Genomic DNA, 14040 nt, shown 5'->3' on the forward strand with positions numbered 1-14040 from the left:
AATTAAATATATCTTCTTCTAAATCTGCTCCAAAGCATGAATTTGACCATGCTACCTAAAATCACTTTTAAAAAAATATGCATCAACTCTTTTTAAACAGAATAACATTTCAATGCTTATTTGAAATGGACCTTCTTTGGATAATATTTTTTGGGAAATTAATGACTGAAAGGGTAGGCAGTCTGTTTAAATATGTTTATTCTATTTTCATTAAAAATTCATATCAAATGAATAACACAAACCTTTAACAAAATGAAAAGCTTTTTCTGTTGATTGAAAATGTGTCTATAAAAGTAAAATACTTGTTATCTAACAAAACATAATAACATACCTGTCTGATCTGGTGTGACTTGTGGCTGTGCTGCAGCTGCTGAAAGAAGAATTTCAAACATGTAAGAAAGGTAAAAAATGTTTGATTTTAATTGAGATAGCATTATGAGTTACCATTACAATTTTGATTCATATTTTTTATTGTTTGTGTGTGTTTGTGATTGTGTAAGGGCTATTCCATTAAAATGTATGTGGGAGGGTAGGAAGGGACTTTCAAAATATCCCTACAACCAAGAATCATTTTTTAGATAATTTTGCATAATGGTAATAGATGCATTCTGAAATAAATTGCTTCGCTGAGCGCAGCTGGATACGACCGCAGATGTCCAACCCTGAAAAGTTGGGGCCAAAATGGACACAATATTCACGCTTGATACAGGTCTGAATTTGGATTGTAACTAAATTTTTGACACATAATAGGTTTCTGACACAGAATAGCTGTAGTCAAAGAACTTCAAATTGGTTATATGATTTGAGTTTATATTCAATTTTTTGCTTTTGTGCAATACACTATGCTGTTGCGAATTGACCCCCCCCCCCCAAAAAAAAAAAAAAATTTTACCCCGGTTTTTTTCTTTTGTGCAATACACTATGCTGTTGAATATTAACCCCCAAAAAAAATATTTGAAGAAATTTTCTTTTAATTTCTGAAATCTGAAAAATTGTCCCCCCTCCAATTTTTTTCACCTCCCCCTTTCCGTTATTCCCAAAAAAAAAATCTTTCCCTCAAGATATGGTCAGTATCTCAATTCAAATTTCTAATGGAGTTTGCAACCATAATTACCCATTTAAATACATCATAAAAGTTTTAAAATATAAAATGACATACATAGTCATGGCTAAAATTAATATTAATTAATAGTAACTTCTAAAAATAAATTGACAGCTAATCACCTCAATACAATCATCATTTCTTAATACATAATTCACAAGCAGTGTAAGGGAGGTAATCAAACTTTTCTTTTAATTGATTTGGATTACCTCCCTTACACTACTTTTAAATTGTCTCAATTGTCCTTTAACCAGAAAAACCCTTGTTTTTCCCTTTTTTTTTGCCCCTAATTACTAATTGGTTTGAGCCATAACCCCCCAAAGTCAATCCTAACCATCCCTTTGTAGTATGGAAACTTGTGGTATAATTTCAGAGAGATTCATACACTTTAACACAAGTCATTGTCTGGAAACTACAAAAATGCTTATTCGGGCCCCTTTTTGGCCCCTAATTCCTAAACAGTTTGGACCATAACCCCCAAAATCAATCCCAACCTTCCTTTAGTGGTTATAAACCTTGTGTTAAAATTTTATTGATTTCTATTTACTCATACTAAAGTTATTATCCGGAAACCATCTGTCTTCGGACGACGCTGACGACGACGACGACAACGTGATACCAATATACGACCAAAAATTTTTTCATTTTTGCAGTTGTATAAAAAGACCCATGACCCACATTCAATAATTAAACTTCCCTTCCTACCCTCCCACATACATTTTAATGGAATAGCCCAAAAAAAATAAATGGGGAATGTGTCCATGGGACACAGCTGATGCCCCTGCTTGCATATAATGTTATAAAGGGACATAACTCAAGAACGGTAAAAATGACGCTACCCAATTTCAAACTTGATCAGTGTTTAGTGGTAATAAGCATTGTGTATAAAGTTAGAAAACGGAAACGAAAAATTCAGCAATTTTTATGTTTATAAAGGGGCATAACTCATGAACGGTAAAAGGACTCCTCCCAATTTCGAACTTGATCTGTGTTTTGTGGTAATAAACATTGTGTATAAGTTTTATAACATTTGGTTCAGGCAAACTAAAGTTAGAGAACGGAAACCAATTTTGGGGATGTATGACGGACGGGAAGGACAAGGGTAACACTTAATGCCCCTTTTGCCTAGTGGCAGGGGCATAAAAATCTCAAATGAATTCATTCACCCTATTCTCGATAAATACAGATAGATAAAAGAGGATGTGGGGTATAGGCCAATATGACAGCAACCTTCTAACAGAAATAATCCAAAAACATCATGGTCACAAACATGCATACTCAATCACTGCTATCAAGTTATCCTGCAATATTCTTTCAGATTGCATTGTGCTGTTATGCTAATCATCTCAAAATATCAAACCTTTTTCAGTAAAAAATGAATATAAAATATGTTCTGGGGTTGGTACAGTTTTTTTGCCTTCAGATTCATGAACCTCTGGCTTGTCCTTATTCTGCCCTGATCTACAGAATTATAAATTGTTGTAAGTGGATCCAAATGAGCTGGAACCATGAACCAAATCAAGTTTTTCTTGTCTGCAACCTACCCTTAGCTATGGCATTTCAAGCTGCTGTAGTTGGACAAGTCTCTGTTAGATTTAGTGTTTCTAGCACCAGTAAGCTAACCAGTCAGAATTATTTCATTTTAAGCTACTCAAGTTGGACAAATATGTGCTAGATTTAGTCCCTATCCCCCATTACCTACCCTGAGCTACTGCATTCTGTGCTGCTGTAGTTGGACCAGTTTGAACTGGATTTGGTGTGGATTGTTGCTGGGCAGCCATCTGTTCCACCTCTGACTGAGTTATGATTTTAACATTTTCTGGTCTAGACCAAGCAGCTTCTCTAGTCTTTGCATTGTAATAGTAGACCTTAAATTAAAAAAAAAACATGCTGGTAAATAAATCGTTATTATATGTAATTTTTTAATAAATTTGGGAAAATTTGTCCAGTGGCAAATATCATATGGCATGCATATCACAAATTCTTACTTCTTAATGCTATTTACTCTTAGAGAAGTGGCAAATACCAATTTTCGAGTGTTTGGGTGTGACCAGGATTGAGATTGAAGCAATGACCACTCACACTTAATGGAGAATGCTACAACAAGACCAAAGATGCAGTTAACAGAAGTAAAAGATCAATAGGATTAGTGTACATGAGACAATTCCAAATAAATGTGGTACCTGGATAAAACATACATGTACATCAAAGATTATTTATTGCTGCTCTTCATGATCTTTACATTCACTGAAAGATCTTTAAAAATGACACACTTAAGCCTTACATCCAGATCAAAGGACAGCCCCTACAGGAGTATGTGGCACTTTAATATATTCATTGGTAAAAATTACAAACAATTTCATATGTAGTTTCTTGTACAAGATAAATATACTGAGGTTGGACTAGGATACAAGACATAAATACCTTTCCTTCAGCTGTCTTAGTTTCCACCCATAATTCTTGATTTCCATCCATATTGGGTACTCCAGAGCCAGGTTGCATCTGTCCTGGAGGAGGAATATTGTAACCTGGTGGTGGCATGGCAAAGTTTGGTGGTGGCATTCCTGGTGGCATCCCAGGAGGAGGCATCATAGGTGGTCGCTAAAAGAATTAAAAACAAATGTTTTGTCAAATTTTTTTTTTAGGTTTTACAGAATTTATCAATTTACAAATTCTTTCATGATTCTTGATCTTCAATGTCATAACTTCTTTCAGCCTGATTTATTTAACAATTCTTTTAAAGATAAATGGGGAATGTGTCCATGGGACACAGATGATGCCCCCGCTTGCATATCATATAAAGTTATAAAGGGACATAACTGAAGAACGGTAAAAGTGACGCTACCCAAATTTGTACTTGATCTGAGTTTTGTGGTAATAAGTATTGTGTATAAGTTTCATAAAATTTGGTTGAGGCAAACTTAAGTAGAGAACGGAAACGAAAAATCCAGCAATTTTTCCATTTGTAAAGGGGCATAACTCTAGAACGGTAAAAGTGATGCCACCAAAATTCAAACTTGATCTGTGTTTTGTGGTAATTAGCATTGGGTATAAGTTTCATAACATTTGGTTGAGGCTAACTTAAAGTTAGAGAACGGAAACGAAAAATTAAGTATTTTTTCCATTTATAAAGGGGTATAACTCTTAGAACAGTTAAAGTGATGCCATCAAAATTTTACCTTGATCTGTGTTTTGTGGTAATAAGCATTGTGTATAAGTTTCATAACATTTGGTTGAGGCAAACTAAAGTTGGAGAACGGAAACCAACTTTGGGACGTACATTCGTACGTATGTATAGACAGACAAGGGTAAAACTTAATGCTACCTCCGCTACAGCGGGGGCATAAAAATAAAACTACTGTTATAGTCTGGCCAAAATTCAAGTTCATCCACAGGGAATTAATTGAAAACTTACCATTCCTTGCATACCAGGAGGTGGCGGCATCCCTGGAGGTGGTGGCATTCCTGGAGGAGGAGGCATTCCCTGATAATTCTGAGGTGGTGGTCCACCAGGTCCTCCTGGATGAGGTGGTCCATAATTTGGATCAAATGGAGGCCTACCAAATGGAGGTGGTCCTCTCATTCCTGGCGGGGGTGGACCCCTCATTCCAGGTGGTGGGGGACCTCTCATTCCAGGTGGTGGTGGGCCTCTCATGCCAGGTGGTGGTGGCCCTCTATATCCTCTTGGAGGACCTCCTGGTCCTGGGGGACCTCTAAATGGTGGTGGTCCTCTGAAAAACAAAAAAAATATACAATCTTAGCTTTTTCATGCAGACAATTCTGAGTATGAGAGCTGGACTAAACAAGAATGTACACATTGTCTTGCTATGTAGACCCCACTTGTGTATTTCAAAATATTGGTAAACAGGAAACAAAAGTCAGAGAGATCCGAAAAGTGTTCACACATTACAACTCATCACTGTCAAGCAGCTGACTAAATATGAAGTCATTCTGTTGATAAGTAATTGAGAAAAGTGTGAGTAGAATTTTGAGATTCATTCAACATATTGAAAAATTTATATTATCTACAACCTGCAGTGCAGGGTGTAGATGTCTGACAGATCCAAAAAGTGCTTACACATTACAACTCATCATTTACAAGCTGTATGTTGACCAAATATGAAGTTATTCTGATGAGTAAAACCTGAGATAGGTGTGACAGAAATATTTGTTGGAAGAATGGACAAACAAATGCAATATAGCCCCTTTTTGGGAGTAGAGGTACATGTATAACAAATGAGTCCAAAAGATGTATCTATAATTGACTCTAAAAAACTTGCTGACTCTTAAGTTTTCACCATTTATCAGTCATAGAAATTGGGGTTTGGCATTTACAGGACCGAATTGATAATTCTTCAAATTTTTTTAGGAATGTATTACAAAATTTAAAAAAATCGTCAGGACCGAATATATTTTTACAGGACATGATGTCCTGTCGGTCCTGTGCTAATTTCCAGGACTGATTTATTCACAAATATGTCAACATAAAAGACAACAACACTCAAATTTTTACCGCATAGTACTGGTTTATTAGGTCAACATGTTTCGCCAGCAAGAGTGGCGTCTTCAGGACAAGTATATACATGAAATAAAGTACAAATTTTGTGGTTAACTGGAAGTAATGTTACAATGATTGTTGTATGACAACGTTATCAATAAAAGTAGAAAGTGAAATAAAAATAGTTTAGTTGAATAGACAAGAGGCTGTCAGAGAGACAGCAAACCAGATTTTCCTGCAGAGGTCGAACCCTGAACAGTTGAGCAAGTATGGACACAACATTTAAACTTAAAACAGCTCTGAATTTGGATTGTGATTGAATATTTGATACAGCATAGGTTTGTGACACAAAATAAATGTGGTCAAAGAACTGAAAAATTTGAAATTGGACATATACCTATTATGGTCCAATATCCAAAATCTATGTACATTGCTAGAATCAGCATATCAAGGAACCCCAAGAATTCATTTTTTTATGAAACACTTTCTTAGTTAAACCATTTCTGTTCAAAGGGAAATAACTTTATTTCCATGAACCAATAATGTAAATCTAAAATTAGATATGATTTAACTATAGTTCTCTAAAATTAGATACAATGTAATTAGATATGATGTTATATTTATTTTCAAATTATAATCTGATATAATTAATAGTTTTCAAATAAATCTGTCACTACAATTATAATTGGGTGATTGACAATTACCAGATGGTGTGTTATCTAGATAAAAGGTGAAAATCATTTAAAAACACTTAGTGTAATCAAACTTCATATATATAGTTAACAGTTCCCAATATTTTTTCTTTCATTTGTAACAAACTAATAAAGATCTGCAACTTATCTATGAAATTCTACAACTTTATCTACACAATTTAATGTAATGAAATATATCCTTTAATACAAATAGATTATTATCTAATGAATTTGCAAATCTGGAACAGGATCAAGTAAAAATTAAAATAAACACACACTCAGACAATTAGTTTATACAGAATAACAAACAAACATTGAACAAACCAACCGCAAAATTTTTCAAACAATTTACCAAAGAAAAAAGAAAAAATTCAAAATGTCATTTATCATTAATATAATGTCTTTTAAAAATCTTTTTAAAAATGAGTTATTTCCCCTCGTACAGAAATGGATTAATTCATCAAAAATTGAATTCTTGGAAAAGGGCTATAACTGACTAACGAGAAAAGCTAAAATCATGAAAATTGAACTTGACCTTCATTTAGTCACAGGAAACAACATATCTAAATTTGAAAAAATTTCTTCAAAGCCTTTTCATGTAAATGAATGGACACTGTTTGGCAGCCGCCCGCCCGCCATACATCGCCAAATCAATAACCGATTTTTACTTCGAAAATCCGGTTAAAAATGAAAGTAAGTCAATAAAGTTATTAACGGTGGTTGGCTGCTATTCACACACGTCTGTACACAGTCTTATTGGAGGTTCCTAGTGGCATGTTATCATCAACTTTCATCATCTCTATAACAATACAATATATAAAATAAGTCATAAGACTTATTAAAATAAATGGGGAATGTGTCCATGGGACACAGATGATGCGCCCGCTTGCATATAACATTATAAAGGGACATAACTCAAGAACTGTAAAAGTGTGCTACCCAATTTTGTACTTGATCTGAGTTTTGTGGTAATAAGCACTGTATATAAGTTTCATAACATTTAGTTGAGGCAAACTTAAGTTAGAGAATGGAAACGAAAAACTCTAGAATGGTAAAAGTGACGCCACCAAAATTCAAACGTGATCTGTATTTTGTGCTAATAAGCATTGTGCATAAGTTTCATAACATTTGGTTGAGGCAAACTAAAGTTGGAGAACGGAAACAAAAAATTCAGCAATTTTCCCATTTGTAAAGGGGCATAATAAACTTAAGTTAGAGAATGGAAACGAAAAACTCTAGAACAGTAAAAGTGACGCCACCAAAATTCAAACGTGATCTGTATTTTGTGCAAATAAACATTGTGCATAAGTTTCATAACATTTGGTTGAGGCAAACTAAAGTTGGAGAACGGAAACAAAAAATTCAGCAATTTTCCCATTTGTAAAGGGGCATAATAAACTTAAGTTAGAGAATGGAAACGAAAAACTCTAGAACAGTAAAAGTGACGCCACCAAAATTCAAACTTGATCTGTGTTTTGTGCTAATAAGCATTGTGCATAAGTGTCATAACATTTGGTTGAGGCAAACTAAAGTTGGAGAACGGAAACAAAAAATTCAGCAATTTTCCCATTTGTAAAGGGGCATAACTCTAGAACGGTAAAAGTGACGCCACCAAAATTCAAACTTGATCTGTGTTTTGTGGTAATAAGCATTGTGTATATGTTTCATAACATTTGGTTAAGGCAAACTTAAGTTAGAGAACTGAAACCAATTTTGGGACATACAGACGGACATGGGTAAAACTTAATGTCCCCTCTGCTACGGCGGCATAAAAATTCTTGGTGAAAACCCTGTTTATATGAATAAAAAGAGGTATGTCAACAAAAGATATTTGAGTGATCTTACCGTAGAAAGGCTTGTATAGTTCGCACTGGTACATAGTCCGCACCCCCTTCTCCCCACGAAATTTTAGGTAAAAAAACTTTTTGTAACTGTTAGAAAAGGTCTATTGAAACTCCGGTAATTTCAAATCCTGTGCGGTCGTTTGCGGTATTTTCTTGGGAAAACCTGTTTTCCATCATCAAACAGAAGCTGAAATTGCTTGTAAATGATTATAGAACGCTTCATGATTGTTAAAATAAGTTTAATTCACTTAAAAAACAATTTAGAACTTGTGTATGTTTAAACAGGAAGTTTAAAAAGCACGTGTAAAAGAAGAAACTAACCGGTGAGAGTCGAAATCCGTACATAACAGATATCACTATAATACGACTTTGAAAGTAAAACAGTTCCATCCTTTTGTAAAACAGTCTTTAATAGATCTATCACATTAATGTTTGAAGGGTCTTAAGCTAATACAAACCATATTAGTCAGTATAAAACACCAAAACGAAACGAACAATAACCGATTACGTTTTGTAGTTTACAAATTCTAAGCTGGTTTACAGTTGTCTTTTTCACTATGTTTGTATCGTTTCAATCAAGCAGATACAAGTTTATTTCAACCAATGCATTGAAAAGAAACAAGAAATTTGTAATGAAAGGTTTAGTTTTTATATTTATCAGTACATGTATTAATTTGATATTGAATAGAAATAACTTATTAATATGGATGAGTTAAAATTATTAGTTTGAAAAATGATAAGAGCGCCCTCTACAATATAAATAACAAAGATGGCGGAACGTAAACAAACCACCTCGCCCGCGAAATTGAAATTTTTCTCTTATTTCTTGCTTATTGTACTCTATAGTCCGCACCCCGTCTGGAAGGTCCAATTTTGGAGAATAAAACCGCGGACTATACAAGCCTTTCTACGGTACATACAAATCATCAACAGACACAAAAATTACATGCTGTTGCCAAAAAAAATATATAAATGTCTGTTCCCTGCCTTTGACTGAACCCTAAGAACGATTTTATTGCATTGCCAAAAATATATTGAAGAATTAGCATTGTGTTTCATTTTTGAGACTACACATTCTAATTATTTAGAGTAAGTTTATTTCTAAATCTTAACAGATTCTGAAATTATGTCCACTTTTGAGTTCTTAGCAATAAAAAGATATATGCCTGTATCTTGACTCCTACTGACCCCAATACATTTTATTGCATACTTGCCAACTTTTCAAAATCTCCAAAGGGGATTTTAAGCACAAGAGGATCTAATGCACCTCTTATAATTGTCGTAAGTGTTTTTAATCTACTACTATATTGTTTTAATTAGTAATACCCTTTTAACTCATTTGAATGCCTGTTTTGAGGTGTTCAGTTTATGTGATAAAGAATTTTAAAATTCAGGTCAACACCTGTCATGGGGATATCCCCATAAATCGGAATAGTTGGCAGATCTGTTATTGCCTTTCCAAAAAATTAATCCTGAAAAAGCGTTGAAGAGTTGTCTTATCAAACTACAAATATTATTTCAACTAGATTATTCACTCAAATTTTTACTCAGATTGACGCATATAGGGAGTAAAACTTGTCAAAACATAGAAAATTATAAAACGTATCAACATCTGTCGCATTCGCAAATTACCATATGCATGTGTAAAACAGGATCAAACTCTGAGAAAAGTTATTTTCTGGATTTTGTTAATATGCCTAAAAAATAAATAAGTTGTGCATGATTGTCTCCCTTGGGAAAAGTTAAAAAAAATCTTGCACCAACAAAATTTTCGTGTAGATTTTGACAAAACTGTGCAGTTAACGCCTGATTAAACGTGACAATTGTTAGGTGTAGAGTAAGGAAGTGTTGAGGAAAGAAAATGAGCAGAAATAATTTAGAAAAATTTCTTGGAAATAACTGTACGGACAAATCAAGTAATATAAAAGGGGGGTCCATGTCATTTTGACCTGTCAGGGGAATTACTAAAATAAGCAGTCTTCACGCTTAACCACGAGTCCTACAGCCATGGCTTGCAGAATTGCTTTGGGGCTTGTATAATTCTTCTCTACAAGCCAACAGAATCCAACTTAAATATTCGTAAAATTGAGCTTCCGGCTTGTGGATTCAAAAGTTTATCGTGAAGACTGATAAGTGATTTATTAATCACTCATTTAAGTAGAAAATAAGAAATTCTGTGATTTTGTAGTTTAACCAAAATTTTAAACATACAGGTTTAAATTATATCTAATTATTAGTAAAATTGAAAAAAATGAACCTTTTGCTTCTTTAAAGTAGCAAGATTTATGCCTTTGATGCAATCATTCATCTGTAAATTCTATATTTGTTGAAAAAAAAATGCTATAATAAAGCTTTGAATAATGATCTAATACTTTCTTAACAGATTTTTCCCAGCAGTGGGAGTATTTTTCCTGTAAAATCCAAGGTTTCAACTAACAGATTATGTAATAAAATTTTACTGTTCGCCACCAAAATTTCACTGTTCGGGGGGGGGGGTGGGGGGGGGGGGGTTGAAATTAATGGGGGTAATTAAAATAAAAACTTAAAGTGATTTTTTTTTAAGAAACTAGAGTAGAGGTATGATACTTAAACAAGTAATTTTCATGTCATTATCCCAGATTCAGTACAAGGTCATCACCTGACATGACCAGTCATCCTATGAACACAGATGTTGGTTCTGATTATTTTAGCAACATAATTAGTCCCTGGATCATTAGTATTATATATTTAATGCTACTATAAAATTTAATCACTTAGTCTAGTGATGATTTATTTGTACTACTTAAATAGGTGATTAATAAAGAAAGACGCTTTCATGTCGATCCAGCCCCACGTCGATCCGGCCCACTTCGATCCGGACCATATTTAAAGTCGATCCGGCCCCAATAAAAATATATTTATAAGGAATAAAAATAAAGATATATATTAATTGTAATTCATAAATGTTATAGAATTTTATTATAATGTAAAAGGTGTACTGCAGTACGGTAAAAAAAAAAGGCCTTTGACAAATATTGTCTTTACATGAGTATAAAACAACTAGGTTGATTATGTTTTCATTACAAGTTTTCAAAATTATTGGGTATAATTATATTAAAAACGTATATAACAGAATTTAGGACAATCAAAAGACATCAACATTAATCAGCAGTAATTAGCATTTTCTTTCAACTGACTGTGATCTTTACAAGTCTTTCATCCTGTGTAATAACAAATAGTTACATACACAATGGTACTAGACGATCTCGAATCTAATACATACAAACTTTGTTCTTAAAATTTCTCAAATTGAGAAACGTATGATTTGCCGAATCCTTTCTGAAAATGTGCATTCAGTGTTATTGTTTGTTTATTATCTTGCAATAAAGAATAATGGATACTCATATAACTTGTTTTTATTTTATCTACACAGTCTGCGACGCTAAGCGGTAGCCCGAAGCCCCTGTCTAGTAAAAATCTCATCGGACTTGTGCAGAAGCACTGGTGATTGCCCGCCCGGTCTTGTGAACATCTGAAATCGTTTGCGAAATTGTAGTCGGTATTTTATTGAATCTATGAAAAACAAGTTACAAATTTGTCGCCGACCTTGTTTTCTACCGTTAACTGGTATCCTATTTAATTATATATGGTTGTTCCCCCTTCTTATCAAAGGGAACCAGTCGTCAACGCGATATACCCAATTACCAACAAAATCGAGAACGAGGCTCAACCATGTGCTTGCAATAAACACAATCTATAAATACCACTCAATGTAAACAAACAATCAAGGATTCGATCTCATTCGATTCTGAAATGGAAACAGGGGGCTATCCCAGGTAAAACATTGAAAAGTTGAAAATGCCTTCATGAATAACCGGAGAAGTTTCGAGTTGAAAAAACCTATGCAGAAAACGATCTAGGCATTTTATTATTTTAAACAAAAGTCAAAATTAACGGTGAAAGTGACAATAAAGAGGTGTTGATAGGGGTTTATAGAACAGAGAATAATGGGCAAAAAAACATAAAGAATATTTTGTTTAGAAAAAAATTGACAAAACATAAAGAATTGAGAATAAAATGCTCCGCAGGGCGCAGCTTGATACGACCGCAGAGGTCGAACCCTGAACAGTTGGGGCAAGTATGGACACAACATTCAAGCTTGATACAGCTTTGCATTTGGATTGTGATTAAATATTTGACACAGCATAGGTTTCTAACACAGATTGAATGTGGTCTAAGAACTTAAAAATTTTAAATTGGACATTCACCTATTATGGTCCAATATCCAAAATCTAAATACATGGTTAGATTCAGCATATCAAAGAACCCCAATAATTCAATTTTTGATGAAATCAAACAAAGTTTAATTTTGGACCCTTTTGACCTCAATGTGGACAAAGTTGATAACGGGGCCCAAAAATCAAAAATCTAAATACATGGTTAGATTCAGCATATCAAAGAACCCCATATATTCAATTTTTGTTGAAATCAAACAAAGTTTAATTTTGGACCCCGATTTGGACCAACTTGAAAACTGGGCCCATAATCAAAAATCTAAATACATGTTTAAATTCAGCATATCAAAGAACCCTAAGAATTCAATTTTTGTTAAAATCAAACTAATTTTAATTTTGGACCCTTTGGACCTTAATGTAGACCAATTTGAAAACGGAACCAAAAATTAAGAATCTAAATACACGGTTAGATTCGGCATATCAAAGAACCCCAATAATTCAATTTTTGATGAAATCAAACAAAGTTTAATTTTGGACCCTTTTGACCTCAATGTGGACAAAGTTAATAACGGGGCCCAAAAATCAAAAATCTAAATACATGGTTAGATTCAGCATATCAAAGAACCCCATATATTCAATTTTTGTTGAAATCAAACAAAGTTTAATTTTGGACCCCGATTTGGACCAACTTGAAAACTGGGCCCATAATCAAAAATCTAAATACATGTTTAGATTCAGCATATTAAAGAACCCTAAGAATTCAATTTTTGTTAAAATCAAACTAAGTTTAATTTTGGACCCTTTGGACCTTAATGTAGACCAATTTGAAAACGGAACCAAAAATTAAGAATCTAAATACACGGTTAGATTCGGCATATCAAAGAACCCCAATAATTCAATTTTTGATGAAATCAAACAAAGTTTAATTTTGGACCCTTTTGACCTCAATGTGGACAAAGTTGATAACGGGGCCCAAAAATCAAAAATCTAAATACATGGTTAGATTCAGCATATCAAAGAACCCCATATATTCAATTTTTGTTGAAATCAAACAAAGTTTAATTTTGGACCCCGATTTGGACCAACTTGAAAACTGGGCCCATTATCAAAAATCTAAATACATGTTAAGATTCAGCATATCAAAGAACCCTAAGAATTCAATTTTTGTTAAAATCAAACTAAGTTTAATTTTGGACCCTTTGGACCTTAATGTAGACCAATTTGAAAACGGAACCAAAATTTAAGAATCTAAATACACAGTTAGATTCGGCATATCAAAGAACCCCAATAATTCAATTTTTGATGAAATCAAACAAAGTTTAATTTTGGACCCTTTGGACCTCAATGTGGACCAATTTAAAAACGGGGCCCAAAATCCAAAAACTAAATACACGGTTAGATTCAGCATATTAAAGAACCCCATGAAATCAAGAATAAAACCCCATTGAAATTGGTCAAGAAATAAGCAATTTATAGGAAGTATCTTCTTTTGCACAATCCTGTGCTATTAAATATTTCTTGCTATTGCGCAATACTGTACAATTGACAATTTCTTGCTATTGTGCAATATTGTGCTATTGGATATTTCTTGCTATTGCGCAATACTGTGCAATTGAAGATTTCTTGCTATTGCGCAATACTGTGCAATTGAAGATTTCTTGCTATTGTGCAATACTGTGCAATTGAAAAT

At 33.6% G+C, this 14040-nt stretch overlaps 1 protein-coding gene and 1 long non-coding RNA gene across 3 annotated transcripts in view; both read right to left on the reverse strand.

Annotated features, from left to right (window-relative positions):
* Positions 1-14040, reverse strand: part of LOC127733329 (uncharacterized) — a 166241-nt gene that overhangs the window by 26887 nt on the left and 125314 nt on the right. The gene's annotated exons all lie outside the window — the stretch shown is intronic.
* Positions 1-14040, reverse strand: part of LOC127733289 (transcription elongation regulator 1-like) — a 41213-nt gene that overhangs the window by 24447 nt on the left and 2726 nt on the right. Inside the window, exons 2-5 of one of the 2 annotated variants that reach the window (XM_052242644.1) lie at positions 4518-4833; positions 3527-3703; positions 2805-2970; positions 332-367 (exon numbers count right to left, since the gene is read on the reverse strand). In XM_052242644.1, the coding sequence (XP_052098604.1) occupies positions 332-367; positions 2805-2970; positions 3527-3703; positions 4518-4833 (695 nt within the window). Of the gene's footprint in view, positions 1-331; positions 371-2804; positions 2971-3526; positions 3704-4517; positions 4834-14040 lie in introns of both variants that reach the window. The other variant, XM_052242643.1, reaches the window with a different exon arrangement.

Source organism: Mytilus californianus, unplaced genomic scaffold (genome assembly GCF_021869535.1).
Source record: "Mytilus californianus isolate M0D057914Y unplaced genomic scaffold, xbMytCali1.0.p SCAF_3, whole genome shotgun sequence".
Lineage (NCBI taxonomy): Eukaryota > Metazoa > Mollusca > Bivalvia > Mytilida > Mytilidae > Mytilus > Mytilus californianus.